The following is a 26,981-nucleotide window of genomic DNA, read 5'->3' as shown; positions in this document are numbered from 1 at the left end:
ACTGTGAGTTATTTAGAAATATCAAACTTATTGCCACAAACATCAGAAAATCCTTACAGAGCTGAAGGTTTTGATGTTTGAATGCTTTCTGTAGCTGTAGGTATGTAGAAGTGATGTCACAATATGCAAATTAGATGAGCGAATTTATTCCCATCAGATTCCTCTTCCTTTATTTTGAGGAAGAGACAACAAAAACAGCACAAAACAAAAGAAATCTACTGTGTAAATATGTTCAAAATGCTTTTTTACTGATATTAATGAAATCCAATATGGCTGCCGCCTAGTGATGCCACAGTATGCAAATTAGATGAGTTAATTTACTCCCATCAGATTCCCCTCCCTTTTTTTGAGGATGAGATGACAAAAACAATACAAAAGAAAAAAAATCTACTGTGTAAATATGTTCAAAATGTTGTTTTACTGAGATTTATGAAATCCAATATGGCGGCCGGCTAGTGACGCCACAATATGCAAATTAGATGAGTTAATTTACTCCCATGACAAACTTTCGATCATGATGAATATTTTTGTAATTTACAGTGTGCCTTTATCTCTCACCACTTTCAAGCCACAGTCTTTTAAAATGCTGAAATGAAAATGGAATATTTTCCTCAATAAACTCTGGCACCTAAAGGGTTAAAATGGAGAATGTGCACCTGTCATGTCTGCATGTAAGATGTAGACACGCACACACATCATGTTTCTGTGAGTTTGTGTGTGACAGCGGTTGCCATGTGCACCTGGCAGAAGAGCAGAGACAGACAGAGACAGAACACAGAGAAGAGACCTGTTTTAGTGGAGATTTAACTCCTCGAACAAGTTCTTCCCATTCCCAAACCGTTGATAAAGTTATACAGAAGATCTGTTTAGCAGCAGTTGAGGTGGCATGTGTGCGTCTTTAAAGCTGATACAATAAATGGTGTAGGAGGAGATGTTTTTTTTTAAGAGCACGTTTCAGGCGAAATCTTACTTTGAAAGGTCAAATAGCTCACTTCCTTTTGGAATTAGGTCATGGGTGTCAGCGTGTGATTTGTAAGTCAAACACACCAGTTTTGGTTTGATATTTCTACGACATTCCTACGGGCTGCAGTGGCCAGTTTAGTGCACCTAGGTGGCGTTAGAGAGCCCATTTTGGCACTTTAGGGGTTAATAATGTGTATTTGCTGTTTCAAATGAAGTTTCTGCTGCTGTAATCTGTCCTTTAAAGATTGTGAGACGCACAAACAGACAGAGCCGTGTGTGCATGCAGCCGTTGTCATGGCAATTAATGACTTGCCTGCACTTGAGGTGCACACACAGAGTTCATGAGAGAGCAGATCAGAAAAGGCTGTTTAATATGGGTTTTAACTCCTCGAACAAGTTCTTCCCATACCCAAACCGTTGGTCCAATCAAGAAAATAAAGTGATGGTGAGAGAGAGACACTTCTTGTGAACACACGTGTCATGTTTTATATTTCTACAGTCAAAAATGTGGTCAGAGGAGCGAGTTTAAAATGTGTTGCACCCCAGCTGTTTCCAGCAATTTCTCCTCTGAGTTTACATGGGAGTAAATGAGAAAAAAATTGGCGCTCCCTTCGCTTTGGAGCCACTCAGCAAAAATGTGTACATGTGAGAGATTCCATGTCAACATAGCTGTGACCGGGACAAATTTTCCTACGTTTTGTGGTATAAATTGTGTCTGTACAGTGAAAATTGTGGCCATGGCAACGAGTTAAAGACAAATGTTTTACACGATTTTAGAGCCCTCTCCACTCGAGCTCACAGCATTCCGTGCAATACACACCCATTATAAACTGACAATTTCTCCACTTTAGCTCATGGTACTTTGAGAGGCACAGATTATAAACGGTAAAAGATATGAAAAAGATGAAAACAGGTCTGAATAGATGAGACCTGTGGCAACATTTGAGAGTTGGAATGGAGTCTGTAGCTGCTGCCATTCATTTCCTATGGGACTGCTTTCGAAGATCGTCAGGACATTTTTCTGACATCTCACCTTCAGGAGCCCATAAAATGCAAAGTAACCGAGTAATGAAAAAGTTATAAATAAGATCTGATTAGAAGGAGTTGATCTGTCATCCATGCAAGTTTGAAGCCGACAGGATAAACGGTGTATGAGAAGAAGATTTTTTAGGAAAGGCAGTTTTAAGGCAAAATCTTACTTTGAAAGGGCAAATAGCTCACTTCCTGTTGGATTTAGGTCAGGGGTGTCAGTGCGTGATTTTTAGGTCTTCATGAGACGAACACAGCAGTTTTGGTTTCATGTTTCTACGACGTTCCTACAGGCCGTAGTGGCCATTTTTGTGTGCCTAGGTGGCGCTAGAGAGCCCATTTTGGCACTTTAGGGGTTAATTTCATGATTTCCTAAAATTTTTCACCGGTTCTAATGTGCTTGCCAATTTTGGTGAGTTTTTGAGCATGTTTAGGGGGTCAAATTCCAGTTGAAAGAGACGGCGGGAGAAAGAAAGAATAAACGCACCAAAAACAATAGGGTCTACTCTGTGAGCAGTCCTCTGCCTCTGGGCTCAGTCCCTAATTATACGGGAATCCCGAACTTCTGCAAGAATACAGGAGAAAGGAAAGAGAGAGGTATATGTTAGTTATAGTAAGGGAAGATGTCATAGGGACGAGCAAGTACACCATTATCTGTATCTGTTCAACCTACTAAATCTTATCTAAACTAAATGTATCCATACCTGTACCTGGAATGGGCGGGTCTTAACTCAGATGTGGGTGGTGCTTAAACAGGAAGTTATTAATTTAAGTCTGAAATTGATATGATCAGAAATTGCCATATTTGTTGTTTATTAGAAAACTATTTGCAGAACTGTCCAGAAATTGAGCTTGAGATCAACGTTTTTGATCACAAGAGAGAGGTTTATTTTTCTTTCATATGAATAAACTACTCATTTCAGCAGAGAACTTGCTCAACCCCAATGTCATCACACTGATTGTATTTCCGCTATTGTATCAAATCCACATTTGTATTTAATTTATTAATATTTAATAAATGCATTATTGCTGTTGAATCTTTTTGTTGCTATTGTACAATACTTGTCAAAAGACATTTTGATAAGTTGGCTTACGGCACACATTATGTTAACATTAAAAATCAGTGCAAGTACTGACACTGAGTCACTGATGTTTCATTTTTTGTAGATATCAAAAGCGCAAATCTGAGGGTAAACTAAAATCTGCCAGTGACCTGGATGCAAAAGAATCAAAAAGGCAACCAAAAAAATGGAAACAGAATTCTGCTAAATATTACTGAAGAAAGAAGACCTTAAGAGATGTTTTAGATCTCACCGCACCCTCAATCACTGATGGCACTGATGATTGCATGAAATGGCATTTCAGTGAGTTTCGATGAGTTTTATCTTTTTCATGTTCAATTGTCAAAATGTTAATGTCAGTTATGTCACGTCCTGATGACCTTTTCCATTAGATGAAATGAAATCATTACATTACCGCAACATGTAATCCCATCCTCCGCAATGGACATTTCATTAGTGTTACGGATGAAAATGAACTGATATTTTCATATTTCTATTTTCCTCAACTGTGCGCCACGTGTTTTCTGGAAACCATATCTTGTTAACAAAGAAATAATTTGAAAAATTTGGCTCTAAAATACGGTAATGAGAGTTACTACTTTTTAAATGTGATTAAAAATATATAAAACAATACTTTTGATGCACTGTGCTGGTCATTTAATGTGCTCATTTGTGTAAATGTGGAAAATTCAGGAAAAATCTTTTTTCAATTAATAGTCTGCTTTCTCCATTCTCCATATCGGTAATGAGAATTATTCTGGGTCATGCTGGTATGAAATTGGAATAAAATTAAATTAGATTGTTTTCCTGTATAACTTTAATCAAAAGATAAAAGTTAACATTCTATTTTAGTCACTAGAGTAAAAAAATCTGCCAAATTAGGTTGATTATATTTTTGTTACTGTGATACAGTTCATGAGAATCACCCAGCCTAGCTCTAGAATTAGCCTGTGTAGAATCTAGTTCGCTAGATAGCGATACAGTTGCAAGCATATTAAAGACTACTCATTCGGCATTCACATTTTTTCACCCTCAAAGTTCAAGGCAACAATACAGCTAAGTAACCAATTGAAAATACAATTCTCTGATGGATCAAAACTTAAGCCTTAGCATTCTCTCTCAGGAGCTGTGTTGTTTATTTGGCCACTATGCAATACTCCTGCTGTGTAGGTCACGAATGAAACAGCTCCACTTTGTTTTTTTTCCCCTTTTTTCTGTTCAAGCCGCACGTGACTGGTCAATATGTGTGGTGTTGTGTGTTTGCGCTGAGCATAAGGGGGAGGGGCGGGGGTTACAGACACACAGCACGTGAACACACAAACAGGAGGGAGCGATACGAGAGAGAGAGAGAAGGCTGGTATCCAAGGCACCGAGCGGGGGAGGGGAAAGCATGCATTGCACGTGTTAACTGATTTTGATGCTCCTCAGTCTAAGGTCGTTGCTATGGCGCAGTGGTGATACCTCAAGAAATAAACACTGCAGAATTTTGTTGATTGATCAAAAAGAATTAAGTATTTAAGAGTGCCATGTTCTAAAGTGGAATTACACCAATATGCACATGTAAACAGTCCCGACTGTAGAATAAACGGTACCATATGGAAACAATGTGGCTGTTTGGAGCTCAAATTGAATGGGAAACAAAGTCCAGTGTTCACTTAGCTGGGCGTAACTTAGCTGGGCGATTTCCGTCGATAGCTGCCTCCGTGAGAAGAGAACAGAAGGAAGGGAGGGGGTACCACTGTCCAAGGGCTGCCGTAGAATGGCAATGAGGATGTCAGCCGACCAACACTCGCTACCTGGTCCCTGGTTGCGGTGATTTGCGATGCTGGCCAGCTAGGAATTAACTAGCAGCCAGTACAGTACAGTCCTCTTTTGTCTAGCTAACATTTAGCCGTGTTACTTACTGATCCATTAGAAAGAAAGCTAGCTGGACATCGGTTTTAAAGCCTCTTTGGTCACGGAGCTCCCTCCATCTCTTGAACGCCTGACTGAGGTTTATTCTTGTTTTTCCTCTTCTTTTATCACTCTCCTTTTTGCTCTTCTTTGCCTCCTCAGACAGAGGAGCTCGTTTTCTTTTTCTAGGCTGTTTTTCACTTGTTTTTAAACTTTGTCCATCTGCCATTGTGCTCATGACTCAACTATCTCATGCCCAACTCCTCATAAGGACTCGCTCCAGTCCCTAATTGGCTGACCGACCAGTTTCGCAATACATGCCGCATTTCCTGCCTGCAGATTTTTTCCGCAGAATTTCGGCACCAGTGGCAGAAGCTTATTACAAAGATTGCAAAGCCACCAAGTAACCTATGTAAATGCTGATAGTCTGATTTTACTGTGGCCACTACCCTGTGCAACCCACATTATTTTCATTAAGGATGCACCGAAATGAAAATTTGTGGCCAAAGCCAAATATTATTAAACGCTTGGCCGAATACCGAGTACCGAACACCATAATATCATTGTTTAGTTTTTCATTAGTTTTTGCAGATGAACCCCCTCCAGATTAGTGTTGTCACGGTACCAAAATTGGATCCCACTTTACAATACCAATGAAAATATCATGGTTCTGAGTAGTATCACGATACCACAGCAAAAATGAGGCAGATGTGCCTTTTGTCATTTATAAAAAGATAAATCATTTTTCTATAATACGTCAATGATATTTCAGTGGAATAAATTACTTATTGACTTATTCATACTTCAAAAACAGCATCAATAAGTGATTAACATAGGGGGGATCAAAATAAAATAAATATTATTATATTATATATATTATTATTATAATAAATGAAATAAGAATCAACCAGCTACCCTTCTCCCCTGACAGTCCCTTCATAAATAACGAACAGTCCCTAAAGTGTGTCCTTTCGTTTCTGCTGGTGGTTGAAATCTGTAGACTGCTCGCACAGCATGCTGAATGATTTAAGCCTATTTTGCTCGCTCAAAACTATTTTTAGTCGCAAATACGAGTGCCGTGACGGGCGGATCGCCACACTGCCGACATTTTATTCCGCCCGTCACGGCACACTGTTTGATTGCGTTATCAAAACACGCCCCTATTATTCGGCCTTGCTTTTAACTTATTCCACCGAATACTGAATGTGTGTTTTTTTGCAATATTCGGCCGAATATATTCGGTTACCAAATATTCATTGCGTCCCTAATTTTCATAATGATATATTTAGGAAAGATGCTATCTGTTGCCTCTTTAAAAATGACAGAGAACTGGCCATTTTAAATAAGTCTCCACATTTGAGCTTTGCTCAAACTTGACAAGAGAAAATAACAGTACAGTCAATGGGAGGGAGAAGGGACCTCTTGTTGCTTGAGACATAAAATTTTAAAAAGTGCAAGTCCCACTGATAAAATGAGCACATTAGCTGAAAGAAGACAAAAATGCTTATATTTTCATGTATATATTGTGTATGTAAAGTTGAAATTGTTGGCTGCAGAAGAATTTTCATGAGAAAATTTTGTTAAAGGAGAGAAGCAGAAAGATCTAGAGTGGGTGATGTCAGTAGTGATGTTACCCACCGTAAGCTGCGCAATACACACCTATTATAAACTCAGAAAATGTCTGAAAACAGCATAAAATGTAACCTGCGATAAGTCAAAAACAGTAAAAGATATTTAAGAGTTGTCGGGACGAGGCGCGTGTCCGCGTGCCGAAGATGCACGTGTCGGAAATCGGTATCGGCCCAAAAAATTGTAATCTGTGCAAGTCTAATTTTTGTTATACAGATTTCACTTTCCAAAGCCATTCCTAATCTCAAAATTGTATTGGACCGCAGGGCTTTGCTAAAATAATCAGTTCATTCTATTCAAAATGATCTTCATTTGAATAACCCAATATCAGTTCATAAAGTCTGAGATCGATCTTTTAAGACACACTTTTTTCCTGTTGATGTGTCAGGCTTTTAACCCCATTGATTTTGCTGATAGTAAACAGGCCCTGGCACTAAACTTTTAACGACTGCAGTCTTGAGAAGCTCCAACATTACCGGTTGTTTTATCTGTCACTGTTTGCGTAGTATTTTACGTTTTGGTGTCATTTATTGTCATGCTGCAGCAGCCTATCCTCCTGTTGTCTGAGCATTGGGGCTGCTGCACCACAGTTATGCACACATACAGACACACAGACAAGGAGTAGAGATGCCGCAGTGACAGCTGATGACAACTACAATTGTCACTTTAAGTGCAGAGATACAGAACAATCACTGCTCCACCCGGCTTGGTCTTGGCAAGGTGCTGGAAACATCACTAAGTCCAAACTGGTATAGAAAAATTTCTGCACACTTACATCTATGCACTGTTTCACTTTATTGTTGAGCTTTCAGTCTATTTGACTGTCATCAGAACATACATAAGGCAACAATGGACAGGCAGGTAGAAGTGTATCTAAAGTGTCAATCCTGTGTCTGTTGTAGAGAGGAGAAAGGGAGTGAAAATTCATTAAAATGGTGGGCAACAGGATAGTTTGCATCATAGTGTCTGATTGAGCTCTTGTGCTCACTAATCTGTTGTTTTAACATGCGTGTAGTTTTACCTATATAAATTTTATCACATGGGCATTTTAGTAAATAAATGACGTTGTGTGTGCTGCATGTGATAAAACCCTTAACAGGAAAGCTTTTGCCTGATCCTGGATGTCTGAAGAGAGGAGTCTTCCATGTGTTGTGACACTGGGCACAATTGCCACATAGATAATTCCCATATTTTAAAGGAGCTAAAAGAGTCTCTTTTGTGTCTGCCTTAATGTTGGCCCTCACCAGCTTATTGCGTAAAGTAGGACCTCAAAGATGGGAGAATCATTAAAATGTTGGGCATATCCTTGATCAGAGGCCAAAATATGCCAGTGTTTTAGAATAGTGTTCTTGAGGCTATTGTCCTGAGGAGTGTAAGTGGTACAGGAGACAGAATAGCTTTTATCTTTTTTGCCACTTTTTTGCTACAGATCAGAGCAGGATTTACAGTGCAACTTGGTAGGCCTTATCAACACACTGTAAAGACTAGCCTCTCTCCAGAACATTTTTTCATGGCAGCAGCTTTATCAATGTATTCCTCATTAGAGTGACATGCGTCTGAGCCTATAGAACTGACTTTTGGGTAAACCATACTTAAGAGCTCTTGGATTAGCACTGCTGGCTAGGAGTGTATTCTTATCTGTTTCTTTTTGATATAGGTTGATGAGGCTTCCATTGCACAGTGCAATCCACATATCCAAAAAGACACACGTTTCTGATCATATTTTACTGAGAACTTAAGATCAATATTCATACTATTGAGGAAATTAGAATTAGTTCATTAGTAGAACCAATTGATGTACCGTTAAGTTGTAAAAAGAAATCTCCAATGAAGGAAAAGTGTTCAGTTTGAGTACCAAAGCAGCCAGTTCACAATAAATGTACTGGGTGGGAGTTCCTTCTCAGTGTGGTCTTTAAGAAAATACACAAGAGCCTCAAGTGTTTGATGTATGATAGAGGCTTCTGAACTTATGGTTTAAGAAAATAATCAACATAGTTAGATAATAGTAGTTCTAGAAGAGAATCTTTGCTGGCTACAATAAGTCGGCCTTTGGGTTTAACCAAGCTTTTATGGATTTTGGGCAGCAAATAGAAGAAGCTTTTACAGGATGTTTACAGTTCATAAAGTCATGTTCACATTATTTTTACTTCTGCGGTAGTGTGTCTGTGTCACTCCGCAGTTACACCTCCAAAACGCTAGTCGGCAGTGGAGCACTCTGTTAAGTGCTGTGAAGTTTAGTTGATTCAAAACACACGTTAAATATGGCTTAATAAAGACAATTTCGCAAATTGGCTTCACTGTAAATCGCAGCATTGACAGACAAACACTTGTCCTTATCTGGACACATTTCCCCCACCAGTACAACATGCTGACATCATTAGCACAAGTCTATGGCATTTTACATTTTACATAAATTAGCTTAGCGGCTGGCGATCTTTCCCTCTTCTCATTATAAAGCCAGGGACAACAGCAACATTTAACAAAGGTAAGGGCACATAATTTGGCTCCATTACAACTCACAACATTCACAGACAAAACAACTGTTACACTAAACATGTTTTCCAAACAAATACAACATGCTAATGTTAATAGTGCCAGCCTATGGCATTTTACATTACATAAATTAGCCTAGCGACGAGCAGAGATTTCCTCTGTTCATATTAAGCCAGGATAAATCCCTGAAGGATATGTCACACGCAAGACTTAAAATGCTATTTTGTGGAGACTTTACTGTCTTCACAATTTATTGTTTCTTATCTGTGAAATACAAGTAAATACAAGCTTCGTTTCCACTAAGGGAAATGGTGTCAGTTAGGGCGGACCCAAAAAATTCGAAGCTGCAAGGCTTCGAAGCTTCGTTCGATGGCACAGGATCTGATTGTGAAAAAAAAAAAAAAATTGAATATTCTGCCTTTTTTTTATCCTGTTTTTTTTTGGGGACCTTGAACGCAACACCATCTCTGACAAGGAAATAGAAAGCCCGACGTGCAGTGAATGGAGACCTATTATCCTGCTTGAACACAGACAACTAAATTCTTTAAACAATGTGATTCAAAATAATTTTAAAATATTGATGTAAAATAATATGCTGATGGTGACATTTTCCACCGGTCCGCTGCGCTCTGAGTCTGGTGTCAGTGACACATGCTGCTCTGAGTTGCGCATCTGTCTGCTTGCGCTGCAGTGCGCACTGAGGGTTTTTATTTTTCGTGTTAAATCAAAAGTTAAACAGTACTTAGCAGCAACCAGAAGCATTTTTTTGTTTGTGAATATTTTTATCTTAATTCTAGGTTTGCAAGAAACTACCTTTTCGCCATGTAAATTGTAAGTTACTAACTTTTTTGGACTTTTTTTTTTTTTTGCTCTTTATTCTGTGTTCTACCCCCTTTCTTGGATTCTGGCATTGTATAACAAGTATGGCTTCTTTTTGTATGCCTCACAGTCTGCCATTCAGTATTTTTTCAACTCCCAGGAGGTGGAACTTCTACCACCAGGGTAGTGCACAGGCGTATTGCATACTGCCAGTGATGAGACTGAGATTAATTACTTTTACCTGCCTGTCCATTGTTGCCTTATGTATGCTCTGATGAAGGTCAAATAGACGGAAAGCTCAACAATAAATTGAAACGCTGCATAGACGGAAGTGTGTGGAAATCTTTTTAGACCAGTTTGGACTTACTGCAATAAAATTTCTTAGAGGAAAAAGTAAATACTTTATCAATAAACCTGTTTAGCAACATGGAAAAGTGTAGGAAAGTGATATTTCAGTCTGCTCTGTCCGCATTCTCTCATCCACCACAGCTAATAATATATCATAAACAAGCTTTCCAGCTAATAGCAAACTTTTTACTAACAAGCTGAAACAACAGCTTTGTTCAGCTGTTTTGCTTGGTTTGCCTCAAATCTTAACATTTACCAATGGTCATGAGACCTGCAGGTAGTGAATCTCCTCAGCAGCAGAGGGAGGAGCATAAAGGACAGGAGCACTGATACTGACTGATGTCTGTGTTTTTTATTCTTTCTAAACTTCACTCAGTGTTGTGATTTCAGGAATTTAATGAATTTTATTGACATTTTTGATTTTTTGCCTGTGAGATATTGAGTTTACATTGTGACCTTCTGTTTTAACATTATTTAGTTATAAAATATTTAGTTTTAATCCTGTTCTGAATGTATTCTTTTTTTGAGTAATTCCTTGTGGAATTTACAGTATGAATTCTCTGAGAATCTCTCTCACATTCCAGCAAAAATTGGTATTGTAACTGAAATATCCCCAGTTTGGACATTGAATTGAATTGGGACCTTGTGAATTGAAATCGAATTGATTAGGGAAATCAGTGGTGATGGACCATGAGTAATGGTAGGAGCATAAGTTTAAGTGAAGTGAGAGATGGTAGCAACAGCACTAATCATTTGCATTTGTTTGTGGGACTCAGGAGACAACAAACAGCCTCACTTCGAGTATGACAATGACCAGAATGATCCTGAAGGAGGGAGCAATGCTGAAAAGTCTGACGGAGCAAGCGATGGAGAGGGAAATGACAAAGATGGTGAAGAAGGGAGTGATTGGGAGGAGACAGAGGATGAAGGCGGAGAGGAGAATAAGAGGAGAGATGACAGCAATGCCAATACTGGGTGGGCTGAGGCCATGGCAAAGATCCTGGAGAAGAAAACCCCCGAGAGCAAAAGCAGCATCCTGGTGAAGAACAGAGAGCTGGACAAGATGAAGGAGAAAGAAAAACAGGAGCAGCTGGAGAGGAAGAAACAGGTAATGAGAACAGTGAAAAGCTGCTTGGATATTCTTTATTAGCTAATCTTTCTGTCATCCCACAAAGTACTAATGTCTGAAACTGAATTCACAATAGTGTTGTGTTTTTTTCCTGGTTTTCAAGGCTGCATTACAGAAAAGTGATTGTCATTTTCTGAACTGAAGTTCTAGCTGTTGTACTTTCCCATTTAAGATAAGATAAGAAGCTTTGTTGTCATTGTACACAGGATACAACGAAATTTAGTTTCGGCATCACACAGGTCAGATCAACAAACAGTGGTAAAATGTAAACAGTGTTGTAAAGTGCAGTGTACAAATAAATATTGTGTATTGTTATTATAAATATAAATGTACATTTGGTTGTTAAAAACTAAATAAGAATTAAAGTCAAATGAGATTAAGATAAAAAAAACAAGATGAAAAAAGTAAAATAGATGAGATCGATTGTCGGATCAGCAGTATGGTACATTAAATGATATGATGATATTTGGTATGGTACAGTAAAGTGCAGTGCAGCAGTTATACAGTCAGTCAGTTCAGTGACTTCACGACTCGCGGAAAGAAGTTGTTTCTCGGTCTGTTGGTTCTCGCACGTATGGCTCTCAACCTGCCTGATGGGAGAGTACTGAAGAGGGGGTGTCCAGGATGTGAGAGGTCCTTCTGGATGCGGAAGGCCCACTTGTGGAGGCGAGAGGAGTAAATGTCACTCAAGAGGGGGAGGGGGGGCCGATGATTGGTTGAGAAGTTTTCACCACTCTTTGTAGGCTCTTCCTCGCAGCTGCGGTGCAGCTAGAGAATCAGACAGGGCTGCCGTATGTGAGAACACTGTCAATGGTGCTGCGATAGAAGTTAATGAGCACCTGCTTTGAAAGTCTGTTTCATTTGAGTGTTCTCAGGTGGAAGAGGCGTTTCTGGGCCTTCTTGATTAGGTAGGTGATGAGGTTCCAGCTGAGGTTGTCCTTGATGTGGATTCCTAAGAATCTGAAGCTGGACACTCTCTCCACCCTCTCCCCATCAATCTGCAGCTCTGTGTGGGTCTCTTTGGTTCTCCTAAGTCCAGTGTTATTAGGCACCTCGGCTGAAGGGCGAGGACCCTCTTGTTCCTGTAAGGTTTATTAGGGACCTTGGCTGAAGGGCGAGGACCCTGTTGTTTTTGTAGCGTTTTTTTAGGGACCTCGGCCGAAGGACGAAGTCCCTCTTGTTCCTGGAAGGTTTATCATTAGGGGCCCAAGCCCGCGGGGCCTGGGAACGGCAAATGCAAGCATACGTGGTTCCCAGGCCCAGCGGTGCTGGGAACCCTATTGTTTTTGTTCAGGTTTTTTAGTATTATTATAGTTTTTCTCTATTTTTATTTTTCCGTTGGTAAAAGTGATGCTGCAGGCTAAACCGTGCAAGGGAGGGTGGTGCCATTTGGAAGGTTGGTCCAGACCCCTGCACGTACCTCAGACGCAAAAAATGACATAGGTCCGTCAGCAGGGGGCGCTATAACCAAGGTCAACGCGTTTTGGGCTATAACTCCCACACTGTATGTCACACATTCAACAGCCTCATATCCCCAGATTCCCTGAATAGTGCTGAATCACCTGGGCTGGGCCACGCCCATTTCTGCCTATAATTTTTTTTCACAAAATCATGAAAACTGGAAAACCTGCTTTTTTAAACTCCTCCTTGGGATTTTGTCCGATCGGCGTGAAACTTGGCACAGACAGTCGTCAGCTGGATCTGATCTAAAGTTATCAAAAGAATTTTGTTCGGTACAAATATGCACAAATTATTAACAAATACATTTTGCTAGCTACCTATAAAAACGCGAGCTGTTGCATATCTCAGTCAAAATAAATGCTAACAACCCTGAATCTGAGATCCTTGCTTGGCATGTGACTCTGAGGGTATGAGCCAAATTTGACAAATGTTGGCCACTAGGGGGCGCTGCACATATGGGAAATTTATATCTCTCAAATGGCAGCACTGATTTGTAAGACATTTGGTGAGTATGATGCTGGGTCACTCCTGAGGCCATAACTTGAAGTTTATCACGACTGGTCAAAGTGAGCGTGGCTTATCATAAGATCAACAACAAACATTTATTTTTCTACTGAGGGCTTTGAAATTCACAGGGTATACAGTACAGGCCAAAAGTTTGGACACACCTTCTCATTCAATGCGTTTTCTTTATTTTCATGACTATTTACATTGTAGATTCTCACTGAAGGCATCAAAACTATGAATGAACACATGTGGAGTTATGTACTTAACAAAAAAGGTGAAATAACTGAAAACATGTTTTATATTCTAGTTTCTTCAAAATAGCCACCCTTTGCTCTGATTACTGCTTTGCACACTCTTGGCATTCTCTCAATGAGCTTCAAGAGGTAGTCACCTGAAGTGGTTTCCACTTCACAGGTGTGCCTTATCAGGGTTAATTAGTGGAATTTCTTGCTTTATCAATGGGGTTGGGACCATCAGTTGTGTTGTGCAGAAGTCAGGTTAATACACAGCCGACAGCCCTATTGGACAACTGTTAAAATTCATATTATGGCAAGAACCAATCAGCTAACTAAAGAAAAACGAGTGGCCATCATTACTTTAAGAAATGAAGGTCAGTCAGTCCGGAAAATTGCAAAAACTTCAAATGTGTCCCCAAGTGGAGTCGCAAAAACCATCAAGCGCTACAACGAAACTGGCACACATGAGGACCGACCCAGGAAAGGAAGACCAAGAGTCACCTCTGCTTCTGAGGATAAGTTCATCCGAGTCACCAGCCTCGGAAATCACAAGTTAACAGCAGCTCAGATCAGAGACCAGATGAATGCCACACAGAGTTCTAGCAGCAGACCCATCTCTAGAACAACTGTTAAGAGGAGACTGCGCGAATCAGGCCTTCATGGTCAAATAGCTGCTAGGAAACCACTGCTAAGGAGAGGCAACAAGCAGAAGAGATTTGTTTGGGCCAAGAAACACAAGGAATGGACATTAGACCAGTGGAAATCTATGCTTTGGTCTGATGAGTCCAAATTTGAGATCTTTGGTTCCAACCGCCGTGTCTTTGTGAGACGCAGAAAAGGTGAACGGATGGATTCCACATGCCTGGTTCCCACTGTGAAGCATGGAGGAGGAGGTGTGATGGTGTGGGGGTGTTTTGTTGGTGACACTGTTGGGGATTTATTCAAAATTGAAGGCACACTGTACCAGCATGGCTACCGCAGCATCCTGCAGCGACATGCCATCCCATCCGGTTTGCGTTTAGTTGGACGATCATTTATTTTTCAACAGGACAATGACCCCAAACACACCTCCAGGCTGTGTAAGGGCTATTTGACCAAGAAGGAGAGTGATGGAGTGCTGCGGCAGATGACCTGGCCTCCACAGTCACCGGACCTGAACCCAATCGAGATGGTTTGGGGTGAGCTGGACTGCAGAGTGAAGGCAAAGGGGTCAACAAGTGCTAAACACCTCTGGGAACTCCTTCAAGACTGTTGGAAAACCATTTCAGGTGACTACCTCTTGAAGCTCATGGAGAGAATACCAAGAGTGTGCAAAGCAGTAATCAGAGCAAAGGGTGGCTATTTTGAAGAAACTAGAATATAAAACATGTTTTCAGTTATTTCACCTTTTTTTGTTAAGTACATAACTCCACATGTGTTCATTCATAGTTTTGATGCCTTCAGTGAGAATCTACAATGTAAATAGTCATGAAAATTGAACACATTGAATGAGAAGGTGTGTCCAAACTTTTGGCCTGTACTGTATATAGAATAGCACACAGACCACGCATACCAAAAATTGTGTGTCTACTCCACTAGGTGGCGCTATAACGGAGGCAAACGCGTTTTGGCCTGTAACTTCCACATTTTAAAACACATCTTCATAAACTTTATATCCACGTGTTCCCTAAATAGAGTTGCATCTTCTGACATAGGCCACGCCCACTCCCACTGCATATGTCTCTTAGTAAGTCACTACACATCAAAAACCTAATTTTTCAAACTCCTCCTAGCATTTAAGCTCAATCTGCACGAAACTTTACACATACAATCTCCAGACTGGCCTGATCAAAAGTTATCAAAAGAATTTTGCTACTCCAAAAAATGCGGTACTTATAAATAAACATTTTTTTTTTTTCTGCTAGCTAAAAAACACATACCGTTGCATATTTTTGTAAAAGCTATCAACATCAAACTCAATTCACTTGTTTCAGAGGTCAACCAGAGGCTCAGTGCCAAATTTGGCGCAAATTGACCAATAGGGGGCGCTATAAACAGAGAAACATCAAGTAGCATGAAAGTTGATCAGATTTGCACGAAATTTGGTGAGCATGATATGGAGTCACTCCTGAGGCCAGCCGTAAAGCTTGGTGATGTTTGGTCAAACTGGGCATGACTTGTTACAACACACACATTCAGCCTTTCACACTTCCAGCGCTCTTCCCTTTACAAAAAAGCAGCCTGCACGTGTTGACGTGCAGGCAGTCCAGATTTATGATCACACTTTCCTTTGCATAACCAGCCTTGGCCTCCGTTTGCCCAACCTGACTGCCATGGGTGTACCTGATGGGGGAAGGGAGGAATGGGAGGGGTGGAGGGGGGATTTCACAACTCTCCTGCCAAGGCAACTGCATGAAAGTTTAAAAATGTTGTTCATGGCATGTTAACCAGTGGTGGACAAAAGGGAGTGTTGCCTGATGTTTGGTCGGGCCGACTTCCAGGGGCTCCGCGACACCCGGGGGCCGAGTTGCGCAGGGAGGCTTGGCCCCCGTTCATAACTGCTTGCAGTTCTAGTTATTATTATTATTATTATTAGGTCCTGCGCACCTAGTGGTGCGAGGACCCTATTGAAATGCAAGGATTTTTTATTATTATTAGGGCCCGAGCGACGACGAAGTCGTCCGAGGACCCTATTGAAATCGTGCTGTTGATTATTATTATTATTCTTGCGACATTTCGTGTCCCAATTTCGGTCCTTTCCCAAATTTGAAAATGCTTCTAACTTTCCACATTCGTCCGGCCACATCCGAAATTTGATATTTTTGGGCGGTTGCACATGGTCGGCGCGAAATGCCGAAATAGCGCTACAAATTTTCAAAATACCCTCCCCATTGGGGTTAGTTTGTCGTAGGCAAACGAAATTTGGTACACACATGTATCATACTGAGACGCACAAAAAGTCTCAACGTCATGGTGAAATCCCAGCAGAAAGTCGGCCATTTTGTTTTGAATTTTTTCATTACGGTGATTTCCACAACTTAAATTTGAACAACTCCTCCTAGGGATTTCGTCCTATCAACTTCAAAGTTGGTACAGATCATTCTGAGAACATGCTGATCAAAAGTTATTAAAAGCTTTTCTCTATGTCAAAGGACGTGACAAATTTTGGCGACTTTTCGTTTTCTTGCCATCAAATTTCGAACGGCTCTCCTGCCCACATACTTGATCTCAGCAGCTTCAAACTTGCTGGACATGATGATGGCTCCGTCCCGAACGCCCCGTTATGTTAACATCCCACCTTACTCATAGCGCCCCTCGGTGGTAACAGGAAGTGACCAGTTTTTACTTTAACATGTACTAATGCCACAAACTTGAGCGTATCAACTTCATTCCACTTCTAATGCATGCAGAACAAGTTGGTGAAGCTACCTTATGAACGTTGTGAAGCCACGTCTAATGGTGTCCATGTGGCAGCGTGGTGACTATCGATCCCTCGCCATTAAATACGTTTGGCATTTTGATGGCTTCATCAACCTCATCTCCTCATGAAAATGAATACACAGGTCAAGAATGGCGAGCTCTTGCATGTGATAGGGGCGTCGCCCATGGGGGGGACAAAATGCCTCTATAGCGCCCCCTTGAAATTTTCAAAACCCCCTCCCCATAAGGGTTTTTTTGCAGTTGGAACATGAAAATTGGTACACATGTGTATATTGTCCAGACGCACATAAAAGTCTCTGGCACCAATGGTCTACTCCAAACAGGAAGTCGGCCATTTTGATTTTGACTTGTCATTTTGGCGTGATTTCCACATGTTGTATTTTAACAAACTCATCCAATCGACTTCAGATTTTTTTACAGATCATCCAGAGACCATGCTGATGAAAAGTTGTGCTCTGCATGTCTGTAGGTCAAAGGGCGTGGCTGCTATGGTGCTGCCATTTTTGATCCATCGCACAGTAGTGCCCCCTACAAAAGTTTGAGGAAACAGCCCCTGAAGCCAGTTTAACCTACATGTATGAAACTCGGCAGGCTCATGTAACACTCCAGGACCTACAAAAAAAAAGCCTCTTGGAGGCATCCTCTAAACCCAACAGGAAGTCGGCCATTTTGAATTTACTGTGCAATTTTGATGTATTTTTGGCCATTTCCTGGGGTCATAAATGAACGAACTAGTCCTAGAGATTTCATCCGATTGACTTCAAACCATGGTCTGTCCCATCCCAAGACCTTGAAGATGAAAAGTTATCAAAACCTTGCGTTTTCGTCAATGCGTGTGACCGTGGGATGGCGTCAAAGTTAGGGGTCTCACCACTAAACAGGAAGTAGTTTATAACTTCAGCATACATGGTCCAATTTTGGCCAAACTTCACAGGATTGATGACAGTCCCGCCCTGAACACATCTACATATCAATAATTAGAGATAAACATAGCGCCCCCTACTGGCAACGGGAAATGTCATGTTTTAGACTTTAATGTACATCTCCTACAGACTTGACCAGATCCACTTCAAACTTGGTGAAAAAAGTCATAAGATGTTGATGATGCTTTATTGTGGAAACTGTGAGTTTTCGTCAAAGGGCGTGGCCACGGCCTGGTGGCGAACTTTGATGTTTCACCGTGATGATAAACGTTGCTGTAACTTGACTCCACGTGGGAATATCTTGCCACACACATATGATGACAGTCCAGCCCTGAACACATCTACAGAGGAATTTTGAATCACCGCCATAGCGCCACCTTCTGGCAACAGAAAGCTACTTTATACATTCTTTGATGTCCCGCTTCTAGCAGGTTAATCAGACCCACCTCAAACTTGCCGGTCTAACTCCTTAGACCTTGATGATACTTAAAAATGAAGCTTTTGAGTTTTCATCAAACGCTGTCACCGTGGCGCCACCTTGTTCGCCATCAAACACGATGTTGTTTTGAAGGGACAAGGGATGCTTGAAAACTCACCAAACGTGGCATACACATCACAGGTCACAAGTCCTGTTGTCTGATGTGATTTTTGTGCTTTGATGCACCAAGATGGCTCAACAGTGCCCTCTGGAGTATTTCAATTAAGCAGGCCCAAAGCTGCTTTGACCTGCATGTATGAAACTTGGTAGGCACCTGTAACACTCTATTATGTACAAAAAAACCAACAGGAAGTCCGCCATTTTGAATTTACTTGTGCCACTTTTGTGCATTTTTGCCCATTTCCAGGGCTTGTAAATTAACGAACTTGTCCTACAGATTTAATCAGATTGGCTCCAAACTTGGTGTATGTAAGCGTGACTACGTTGTGACTAAAAGTTATCACAGGATTTGCCCAATGTTGAATGGCGCGCCCGTTGCCAAGCGTTGAATCTTGAGGTCTCACCATGAAAAACGAAATTGCTGTAGCTCTGGCATAAATGGTCCAATCTCCACCAAACTTCACATGATTCATATTAGTCCCGCCCTGAACACATTTTCATTACCATATTGTCTGATAATGATAGCGCCACCTTGTGTGGAAAGGAAGTACTTCTTATCAGACACTTATCTTTGGATTAACCTGAAATTTCAAATGCTGTGGTCTATATTTGATGTTCACAAACATGACATATCATTAGTGTCTACGTGTGCTGCAGATGGTTTAATTTTGATGTCTTGCCATGAAACAGGAAATTGCTATAAAATTGGAGTAAATGGTCCGTTGTCCACCACACTTCACATGATTCATATTAGTCCCGCCCTGAACACATTTTCATTACCATATTGCCTGATACTCATAGACCCACCTAGTGGCAACAGGAAGTAGGTCTCATCAAACACTTATCTTTCAATTGAAAGTTGAAAGTTAAATGCTGTGGTGTATATTTGATGTATGAAAACATGATGTATAATTTCTGCTCTCTCCAACTCAAGTGGAAAGAGGAAGTGACACAAAATGTGAAATATGTCATTCCAGCACTGTATCAAGGATATGCGGAGTCAGTCCTGCATGCGATATCTAACTTTGACAGAAATGAACTGACGCGTCAGAAGGCGTCTTGCCAGCTCCCCCGAGTTGCGTGAAGGTGCGAGGGCCCGTTCATGGCTGCTTGCAGCTTTAGTTATTATTATTATTATTATTATTAGGGACCGAGCCCGAAGGCGAGGACACTATTGTTTTTTCTGCATTTATTATTATTATTATTATTATTATTAGGGACCTTGGCTGAAGGGCGAGGACCCTATTGTTTTTGGTGCGTTTATAATTAGGGACCTCAGCCGACCTCTTTGAACTGGAATTTGACCCCCTAAACATGCTCAAAAACTCACCAAAGTTGGCACGCACATCAGAACCGGTGAAAAATTTTATAAAATGGTGACATTAACCCCTAAAGTGCCAAAATGGGCTCTCTAGCGCCACCTAGGCACACAAAAATGGCCACCATGGCCTGAAGGAATGTCGTAGAAACATGAAACCAAAAGTGGCGTGTTCGTCTCATCAAGACCTAAAAATCACGCGCTGACACCCCTGACCTAAATCCAACAGGAAGTGAGCTATTTGCCCTTTCAAAGTAAGATTTTGCCTTAAAACTGCCTTTCCTAAAAAATCTTCTTCTCATACACCGTTTATCCTGTCGGCTTCAAACTTGCACGGATGACTGATCAACTCCTTCTAATCAGATCTTATTTATAACTTTTTCATTACTCACTTAGTTTGGATTTTATGGGCTCCATAAGATGAGATGTCAGAAAAACGTCCTAACGATCTTCAAAAGCTGCCCCATAGGAAATGAATGGCAGCAGGGGGAGAAAGGGACCAATCTAAGGGCTTTTTCTAGCCTTTACAGCGTCTCCATACTTTGTGCTACAGACTCCATTCCAACTCTCAAATGTTGCCACAGGTCTCATCTATTCACTCATGTTTTCTTCTTCTTCATATCTTTTACCGTTTTTAATCTGTGCCTCTCAAAGTACCATGAGCAAAAGTGGAGAAATTGTCAGTTTATAATGGGTGTGTATTGCACGGAATGATGTGAGCTAGAGTGGAGAGAGCTCTAAAAATCATCTAAAACTTTTGTCTTTAACTCGCTGCCATGGCCACAATTTTCACTGTACAGACACAATTCATACCACAAAACGTAGGAAAATTTGTCCTGCTCACAGATATGTTGACACGGAATCTCTCACATGTACACATTTTTGCTGAGTGGCTCCAAAGCGAAGGGAGCGCCCATTTTTTTTCTCATTCACTCCCATGTAAATTCAGAGGAGAAATTTCTGGAAACAGCTGAGGTGCAACACATTTTAAACTCACTCCTCTGACCACATTTTTGACTGTAGAAATATAAAACACGACACGTGCGTTCACCTCAAACGTGCTCTTAAAAAAAACACATCTCCTCCTACACCGTTTATTTTATCGGCTTTAAACCTCCTGACGATTTTTTGTGCCACCTAGACACACTAAAATGCCCGGTGCAACTGGTAGGAATCCCGTAGAAAGACCAAACCAACACTGTCTCGTTCGTCTCATCAAGACCTACAAATCTCGCACTGCAACCCCTGACCTAACTCCAACAGGAAGTGCGGTATTGCCCTTTCAATGTATGATGACGTTTTTCACAAATTCTGTCTCTCCAAAAATATTTGCTCCTACACCGTTTATCATAAATGCTTCAAACTTGCACAAATTACAGCTCTACCCCTGGTGAACATTACTTGTGAAGGACTTTGTCATTACTGAAACGGTTTGGGTTTGAGAAGCATTCTAAGGTGCACGACACAAATCCTCATGATGATCTCTGTCAGAAAAGATGAGGGCCAACACACTGTAAACTTGAGATTAAGGTCACATTTTTGAGTCCATAGACATACAAACTTTATATTTCTGCGTTCAGAACAAGTTTATCTATCTGGTGATGTTTTCAGATTGAAGATCGGACCCACGGTTTGGGAACTGGAAGGACTAGTTCGAGAAACTTTCCTTGCTCTCAGTGTCAGCTGCAGCTCTCATTAATTAGCATAAAAAAGTTTCACTCTTACAGTCTGTGTGTCAGAGTGAAGTGTGTGTGTGTGTGTGTGTGTGTGTGTGTGTGTGTGTGTGTGTGTTTGCTCTCGCAAACATATCTAACATGTCATTACACACTGACAAACAGTGGACTTGACGGCCAACAGGTGACTATTTTTAAGTCCCCTCTTGGTCATGCTTTAAATCATGATAAAATCATGTCTAAACCCCTCTGGTAATTTTTTTTTAACTTTTGCCAAGAGAGGACCTGAAGGTGTGTGAGTGTTTAAGTGCATACTTAGCAGTGCCTCTGCTGGCTGGAGCCGGGATTTTAACGCCTCAGTCACACACGTCGCTTTTTAACACTCCCCATAGTGTGAATGGCTTGCACCCACAGAAAGTCTATTAGTATGTAAATTGACTATTAAACTGGCAACTTGGTGAAGCAACTAGTCCCCTGAAACATGATTTTTTACATTATGTTTTTGTAACAAAATATAAAAGCTTTGGTGGAAGTTTTATGCTCAACACTATTAAAATAAAGGGCTACCCAAAAGGCTGCACAATATTTATGAATCTAAAAAGGATGAAAAATAGAAAAAACAAAACAAAAAACAATTTTGTATGAAATGACCTGTGAAGTTTAGTCCAAAAATACTCACCTGACCTCATTTTCACAGGCACTCAATGTCAATAATTTTTCAATACAATTGTACACTACTTTACATTATTTTCAATAATCACTAACTATTCAGTGGTAGAAAACTAAAAACTGAAAAAGAATGTAATGTAATTTTGTGCTCACTCTACACACATAGAATTATACTTTATGAAACAAGTCAAGTCCACTATTTGCTGGCAAAGAATGACACAAGTTCCCTCTTGGATAGCATAGAGCGATAATCACACTCCAGCATGGATGAATTAAAGAAAGTTAAATTAGCAATACTTATGAGAATGATATAAACACATCTACATAATAGCCTCTTGAACCATGATATGTTTTAATTTTGTAGCAAGTCATGAAGGCCCAACTTTGGTGAATTTGTTTACTAACTACTTTCATGCTTTGGATGATATTAAAATAAAGGGGCATCCAGAGGACAGCAGAATAATTAACAATTTTACTTTAAAAAAACAAAGGAAAAAAACAACCACAATAGTGATAGAAATAAAATAGCCAGGCTTTAGACTTTTTATCAGACTTTCAGTGGACATCAGAGTGGACTTTTAAAACTTGTCAGTCAAAAAGGAAAGCCCTCCTCTTCCTAGTTTTCCCAAGCACTGGATGTCAATCAACTCAATTTCTGAAAGTGACTTTGTGCTGACCTACAACCATAGGATAACAAAATAATTACTAAAAAATCAAAAGAAAGGAAAGTTTTTCTTAAAAAGCAGTATTTATAAGAATACACTTTGTTTTGTATAGATAGGATTATACTTTATGAAACAACAGGTCCACAACAAGTCCACTATTTGCTGGCACAGAATGACACAAGTTCCCTCTTGGATAGCATAGAGCGATAATCATACTCCAGCATGGATGAATTAAAAAGTCAAGTCAAATTAACAATTCTTATGAGAAAGAAATAAAATTCTTAACATAATACCCTCTTGAACCATGATATGTTTTATTTTTGTAACAAATCATGAAGGCGCAACTTTGGTGAATATCCTTTACTAGCTAATTTCAAGCTTTAGACTATATTAAACTGAAGGGCCATCCAGAGAGCAGCAGAATAATAAACAGAATAAAGAAAACAACTAGTATAACTTTTATCAGACTTGAAGTGGACATCAGAGTGGTCCTATAAATCTTCTCAGTCAAAAAGGAAAACCTTCCTCTTCCTACTTTTCACAAGCACTGGATGTCAATTAAGTCATTTTTTGAAAGTGACTTTGTGCTTAACCCAAACCTATAGGATAATAGAATAAGTACTTAAAAGTCTGAAGAAAGGAAGACTTAAAAAAAAAAGCTGTATTTATAGGAATACACTTTGGTTTGTATTTATATGTTTGTATTTGTATGAATTGTGTATACAATTAATTTTCTTGAAAATACACATTATGTAGAAATCTTGCATTGCATGAATCTGTCTTGAAGAGAAAAACTAATCTATTTGGGTATGAATCACAGATCCCATATTGTAGTCAAAAATGTGATATTTACACTAACTGCTAATGCCTCTCTCAGATCCATCATAAAAAGACCTCATAGGGTGCTGATATATTCAGTGTCTTGATGGAGTTAACCTTAATCCTCTCTCAGAATCAAAACAACAGGATGCAGACCTTTAAAGAAGACTTCATGTATGGAATCTTGTTTTGAAGTTTGACTCTATAACAAAAAAGATAGATTTTATATATTGACTCAAGTCCCCTTTTTGCTTGTACAAAATGACACAGGTCCCCGCTTGAATATGATGCAGCGACATACACACTCCTTCATGGATGTGAATAGTGTCTGGCTCCTGTGAACAATATTAAAGTTAAAATGAATGATTTAAGATGTAAGACTTGCAGGAAATGTCACCAAAGCCTGCATGACCATGCAAGTTCAAGTAGACCACAGACATTACACTAAATATCAACCTGGAAAACTTAGGTGTCTCATTTTGATAAAAGTCAACTCTCATGCTCGAAATGACACTGACTTACAAAAATCACTGCTTAAAAGTTTTTATCTTACAATGTATCTAATACAAAGGATGGAAAAATATTATTGCAGCATGTTAGTAGAAGAAAAACAAAGTTCATTTTCTTAATTCAAGGACTGTGTCAATTAAATTGTATTGCAAAATAGAGAGATAACGAGCCAAGCTAACAAGTGGTAACAAATGACCACGCCCTTAATTATGCAGAACTTGTCTTTTTAAATTGCACATTTGTCATGAATGGTGAAATAAGCCATAGAGACAGAAACGTGTTGTTTTTTTTTGTTTTTTTTTGCAACAGGCTATAAAAAGTCTATGGGTATTTGCTCTGTTTTGCAACCAGCCCCAAGTGGCTAGTGGATGAACTGCAGTTTTTGGCACTTCTGCATTAGCTTCACTCATCAGCCCTGGAGGTTGCTGCTTGGAAGTGATACGAGTCCTTTGGGTCCGTTTGATACTTCCAAATTTGCACACTACTAATTGACACATTGAGGTGATGCCATCATTCATCAGTTATGCCTCCGCCTCCTTTAGCGACAGTGGTAAATTTAACAAGTGTAGTTTATTTGCTGCATTGGAGGCGAGGCCTAGTGAATTGGAAGCGCGGCTCCGCACCATGGAAAATCACTCTGTAGCTGCGGTAGTTAGCCAGCCCCCGGTAACCCCCGTGCAGCCAGGAGGCTGGGCAACTGTCAGGGAGAAGCGTAGTACCAAGTCAAAGCCCACTGTTCACCACCAGTCTGTTCATGTTTCCAACTGTTTTTCCCCACTCAGCGACACGCCCGCTGAGGAGAAAACTCTGGTCATTGGCAGCTCTATTTTGAGAAAAGTGAAGATAGCAGCACCAGCATCCATAGTCAAATGTATCTTTGGGGCCAGAGCAGGCGACAATGAGTCAAATTTAAAACTGCTGGCTAAGGCTAAACATAGATTTAATAAAATTGTTATTCACGTCGGCGGCAATGACACCCGGTTATGCCAATCGGAGGTCACAAAAATTAATTTTGCCTCGGTGTGTGAATATGCTAAAACTATGTCAGACTCCGTAGATTTCTCTGGACCCCTCCCAAGTCTGACCGCTGATGAGATGTTTAGCCGCATGTCATCATTTAATCGTGAACTTTCTGGGGAAAACCTGGTCTGATTAGGAGAGACGGCAATCATCCCACTTTGGATGGAGCTGCTCTCATAACTAGAAACCTGACCATGTTTATTAGTAATTCAAAACCCTGACAACCCAGAGTTGAGACCAGGAACCAGAGTCGTGGTTTTACACGCTTCTCTGAGCTTCTCGTGCAGTTACCCACCCATAGTTTTATACAAACGGTGTCTGTCCCCTGACGACCTAAATGATTTAAATCTAAAATTAAACAAAGAGGAGTTGTGCATAACAACCTAATAAGAATTAAAACCTCTTCTGTGACAGAAAGACAAAACAGGAGAACTAAATGTGGACTGTTAAATGTCAGGTCTCTAAAGCAGGGTTAGTAAATGAATTAATATCAGATAATCATATTGATTTACTCAGCCTCACTGAAACCTGGCTGTGTCAAGATGAATATGTCAGTCTAAATGAATCGACTCCTCCCAATCATAAGAGTTGCAGCTATTTTTAACTCAAGTCTGTTAATCAGCCCTAAACCTAAACTATATACAAATTCCTTTGAAAGCCTTGTTCTTAGTCTTTTACATCCAACCTGGAAAACCTCACAGGCACTTTTATTTGTTATAGTGTACCGTGCTCCTGGGCTGTATTCTGAATTTGTATCTGAATTCTCAGTGTTTTTATCAAAATTTAAGGCAAAGATTCCATCAACGTTGAATTTAATACCATGTCCTTCTGTAACAGAGGTTTCCCGCACCGACTTTAAACTCTCCCGAATTGATCATCTTGTCGATAGCGCTGCAGGCTCGCTGCGGACAACACTCGACTCTGTAGCACCTCTTAAAAAGAAGTTAACAAAGCAAAGAAAGCTTGCTCCTTGGTACAACTCTCAAACCCGTGGGTAGCATAGTGGATAGTGCCTGCACCCCATGTACAGTAGGGCTGTCAACGAATATTCTAAATTCGAATTTAAATTCGAATTTGAAAAAAAAAATGGACCTTCGAATGTGAAAATTGATATTCGATTGTGGAGGAAAAAAAAACACCACCGCAGCTGTCCTCCTTGCGAGTGGGAGGTGGGAGCGGCCACGGAGCGGCGTGGCGCAGCCGGTGTGGATGACACAGTCGGTTAACATGGGCGCCGAAAGGCAACTGGCTTCGCTTCGAGGCGCTTCGAGGCTATTCACAGCGCTTCCGCGGGCGGTGTGGCCTGACGGTTCAGAGAGGGGGGGGCGAGCGAGAGGTCCACGGTTGTTTATAACGGAATGTTATAGATTATTGTTTTATGTGTTTTAATGTGTAGGTATGTAAATGTTTTCAAAGACCTTTATGTTGAAATAAAAATACCTACAAGTAATTATGTTTCCTTGTATTAACACATACAGAAGTATATTAGTTTGCCCACTTGTGGACATAATGCGAAAAAAAAATCGAACCTATGAGTTATTTTTAGAACGAATATTCGAACATCATTTGAGCAATTTTGACAGCCCTAATGTACAGAGGCGATGCCTTGCTGCAGCCGTCGTAGGTTTGACTCCGGCTTGCGACCATTTCTGCATGTCACCCCCCTTCTCTTTCTCACCCCATTTCTCTCTGTTCTGTACAATAAAGGCAACAAAGCCCAAAAAAATAATCTTTAAAAAAAACAACTCTCACACCCAAAAATTAAAACAAACTAGTCCATACCCATTGAGTGCACAGT

General features: G+C 40.4%; 1 protein-coding gene across 1 annotated transcript in view; it reads left to right on the top strand.

Moving 5' to 3' along the window:
* Positions 1–26,981, top strand: part of rrp15 (ribosomal RNA processing 15 homolog) — a 90,447-nt gene that overhangs the window by 31,950 nt on the left and 31,516 nt on the right. Inside the window, exon 2 of the mRNA XM_049583212.1 lies at positions 11,012–11,343. Coding sequence (XP_049439169.1) covers positions 11,012–11,343 — 332 coding nt within the window. The remainder of the gene's footprint in view (positions 1–11,011; positions 11,344–26,981) is intronic.

The sequence above is a fragment of the Epinephelus fuscoguttatus genome, linkage group LG8 (assembly GCF_011397635.1).
Source record: "Epinephelus fuscoguttatus linkage group LG8, E.fuscoguttatus.final_Chr_v1".
NCBI classification, from domain to species: Eukaryota; Metazoa; Chordata; class Actinopteri; order Perciformes; family Serranidae; genus Epinephelus; species Epinephelus fuscoguttatus.
The sequence above is the reverse complement of the archived record's forward strand: the minus strand, read 5'-3'. Positions and strand labels throughout refer to the sequence as shown.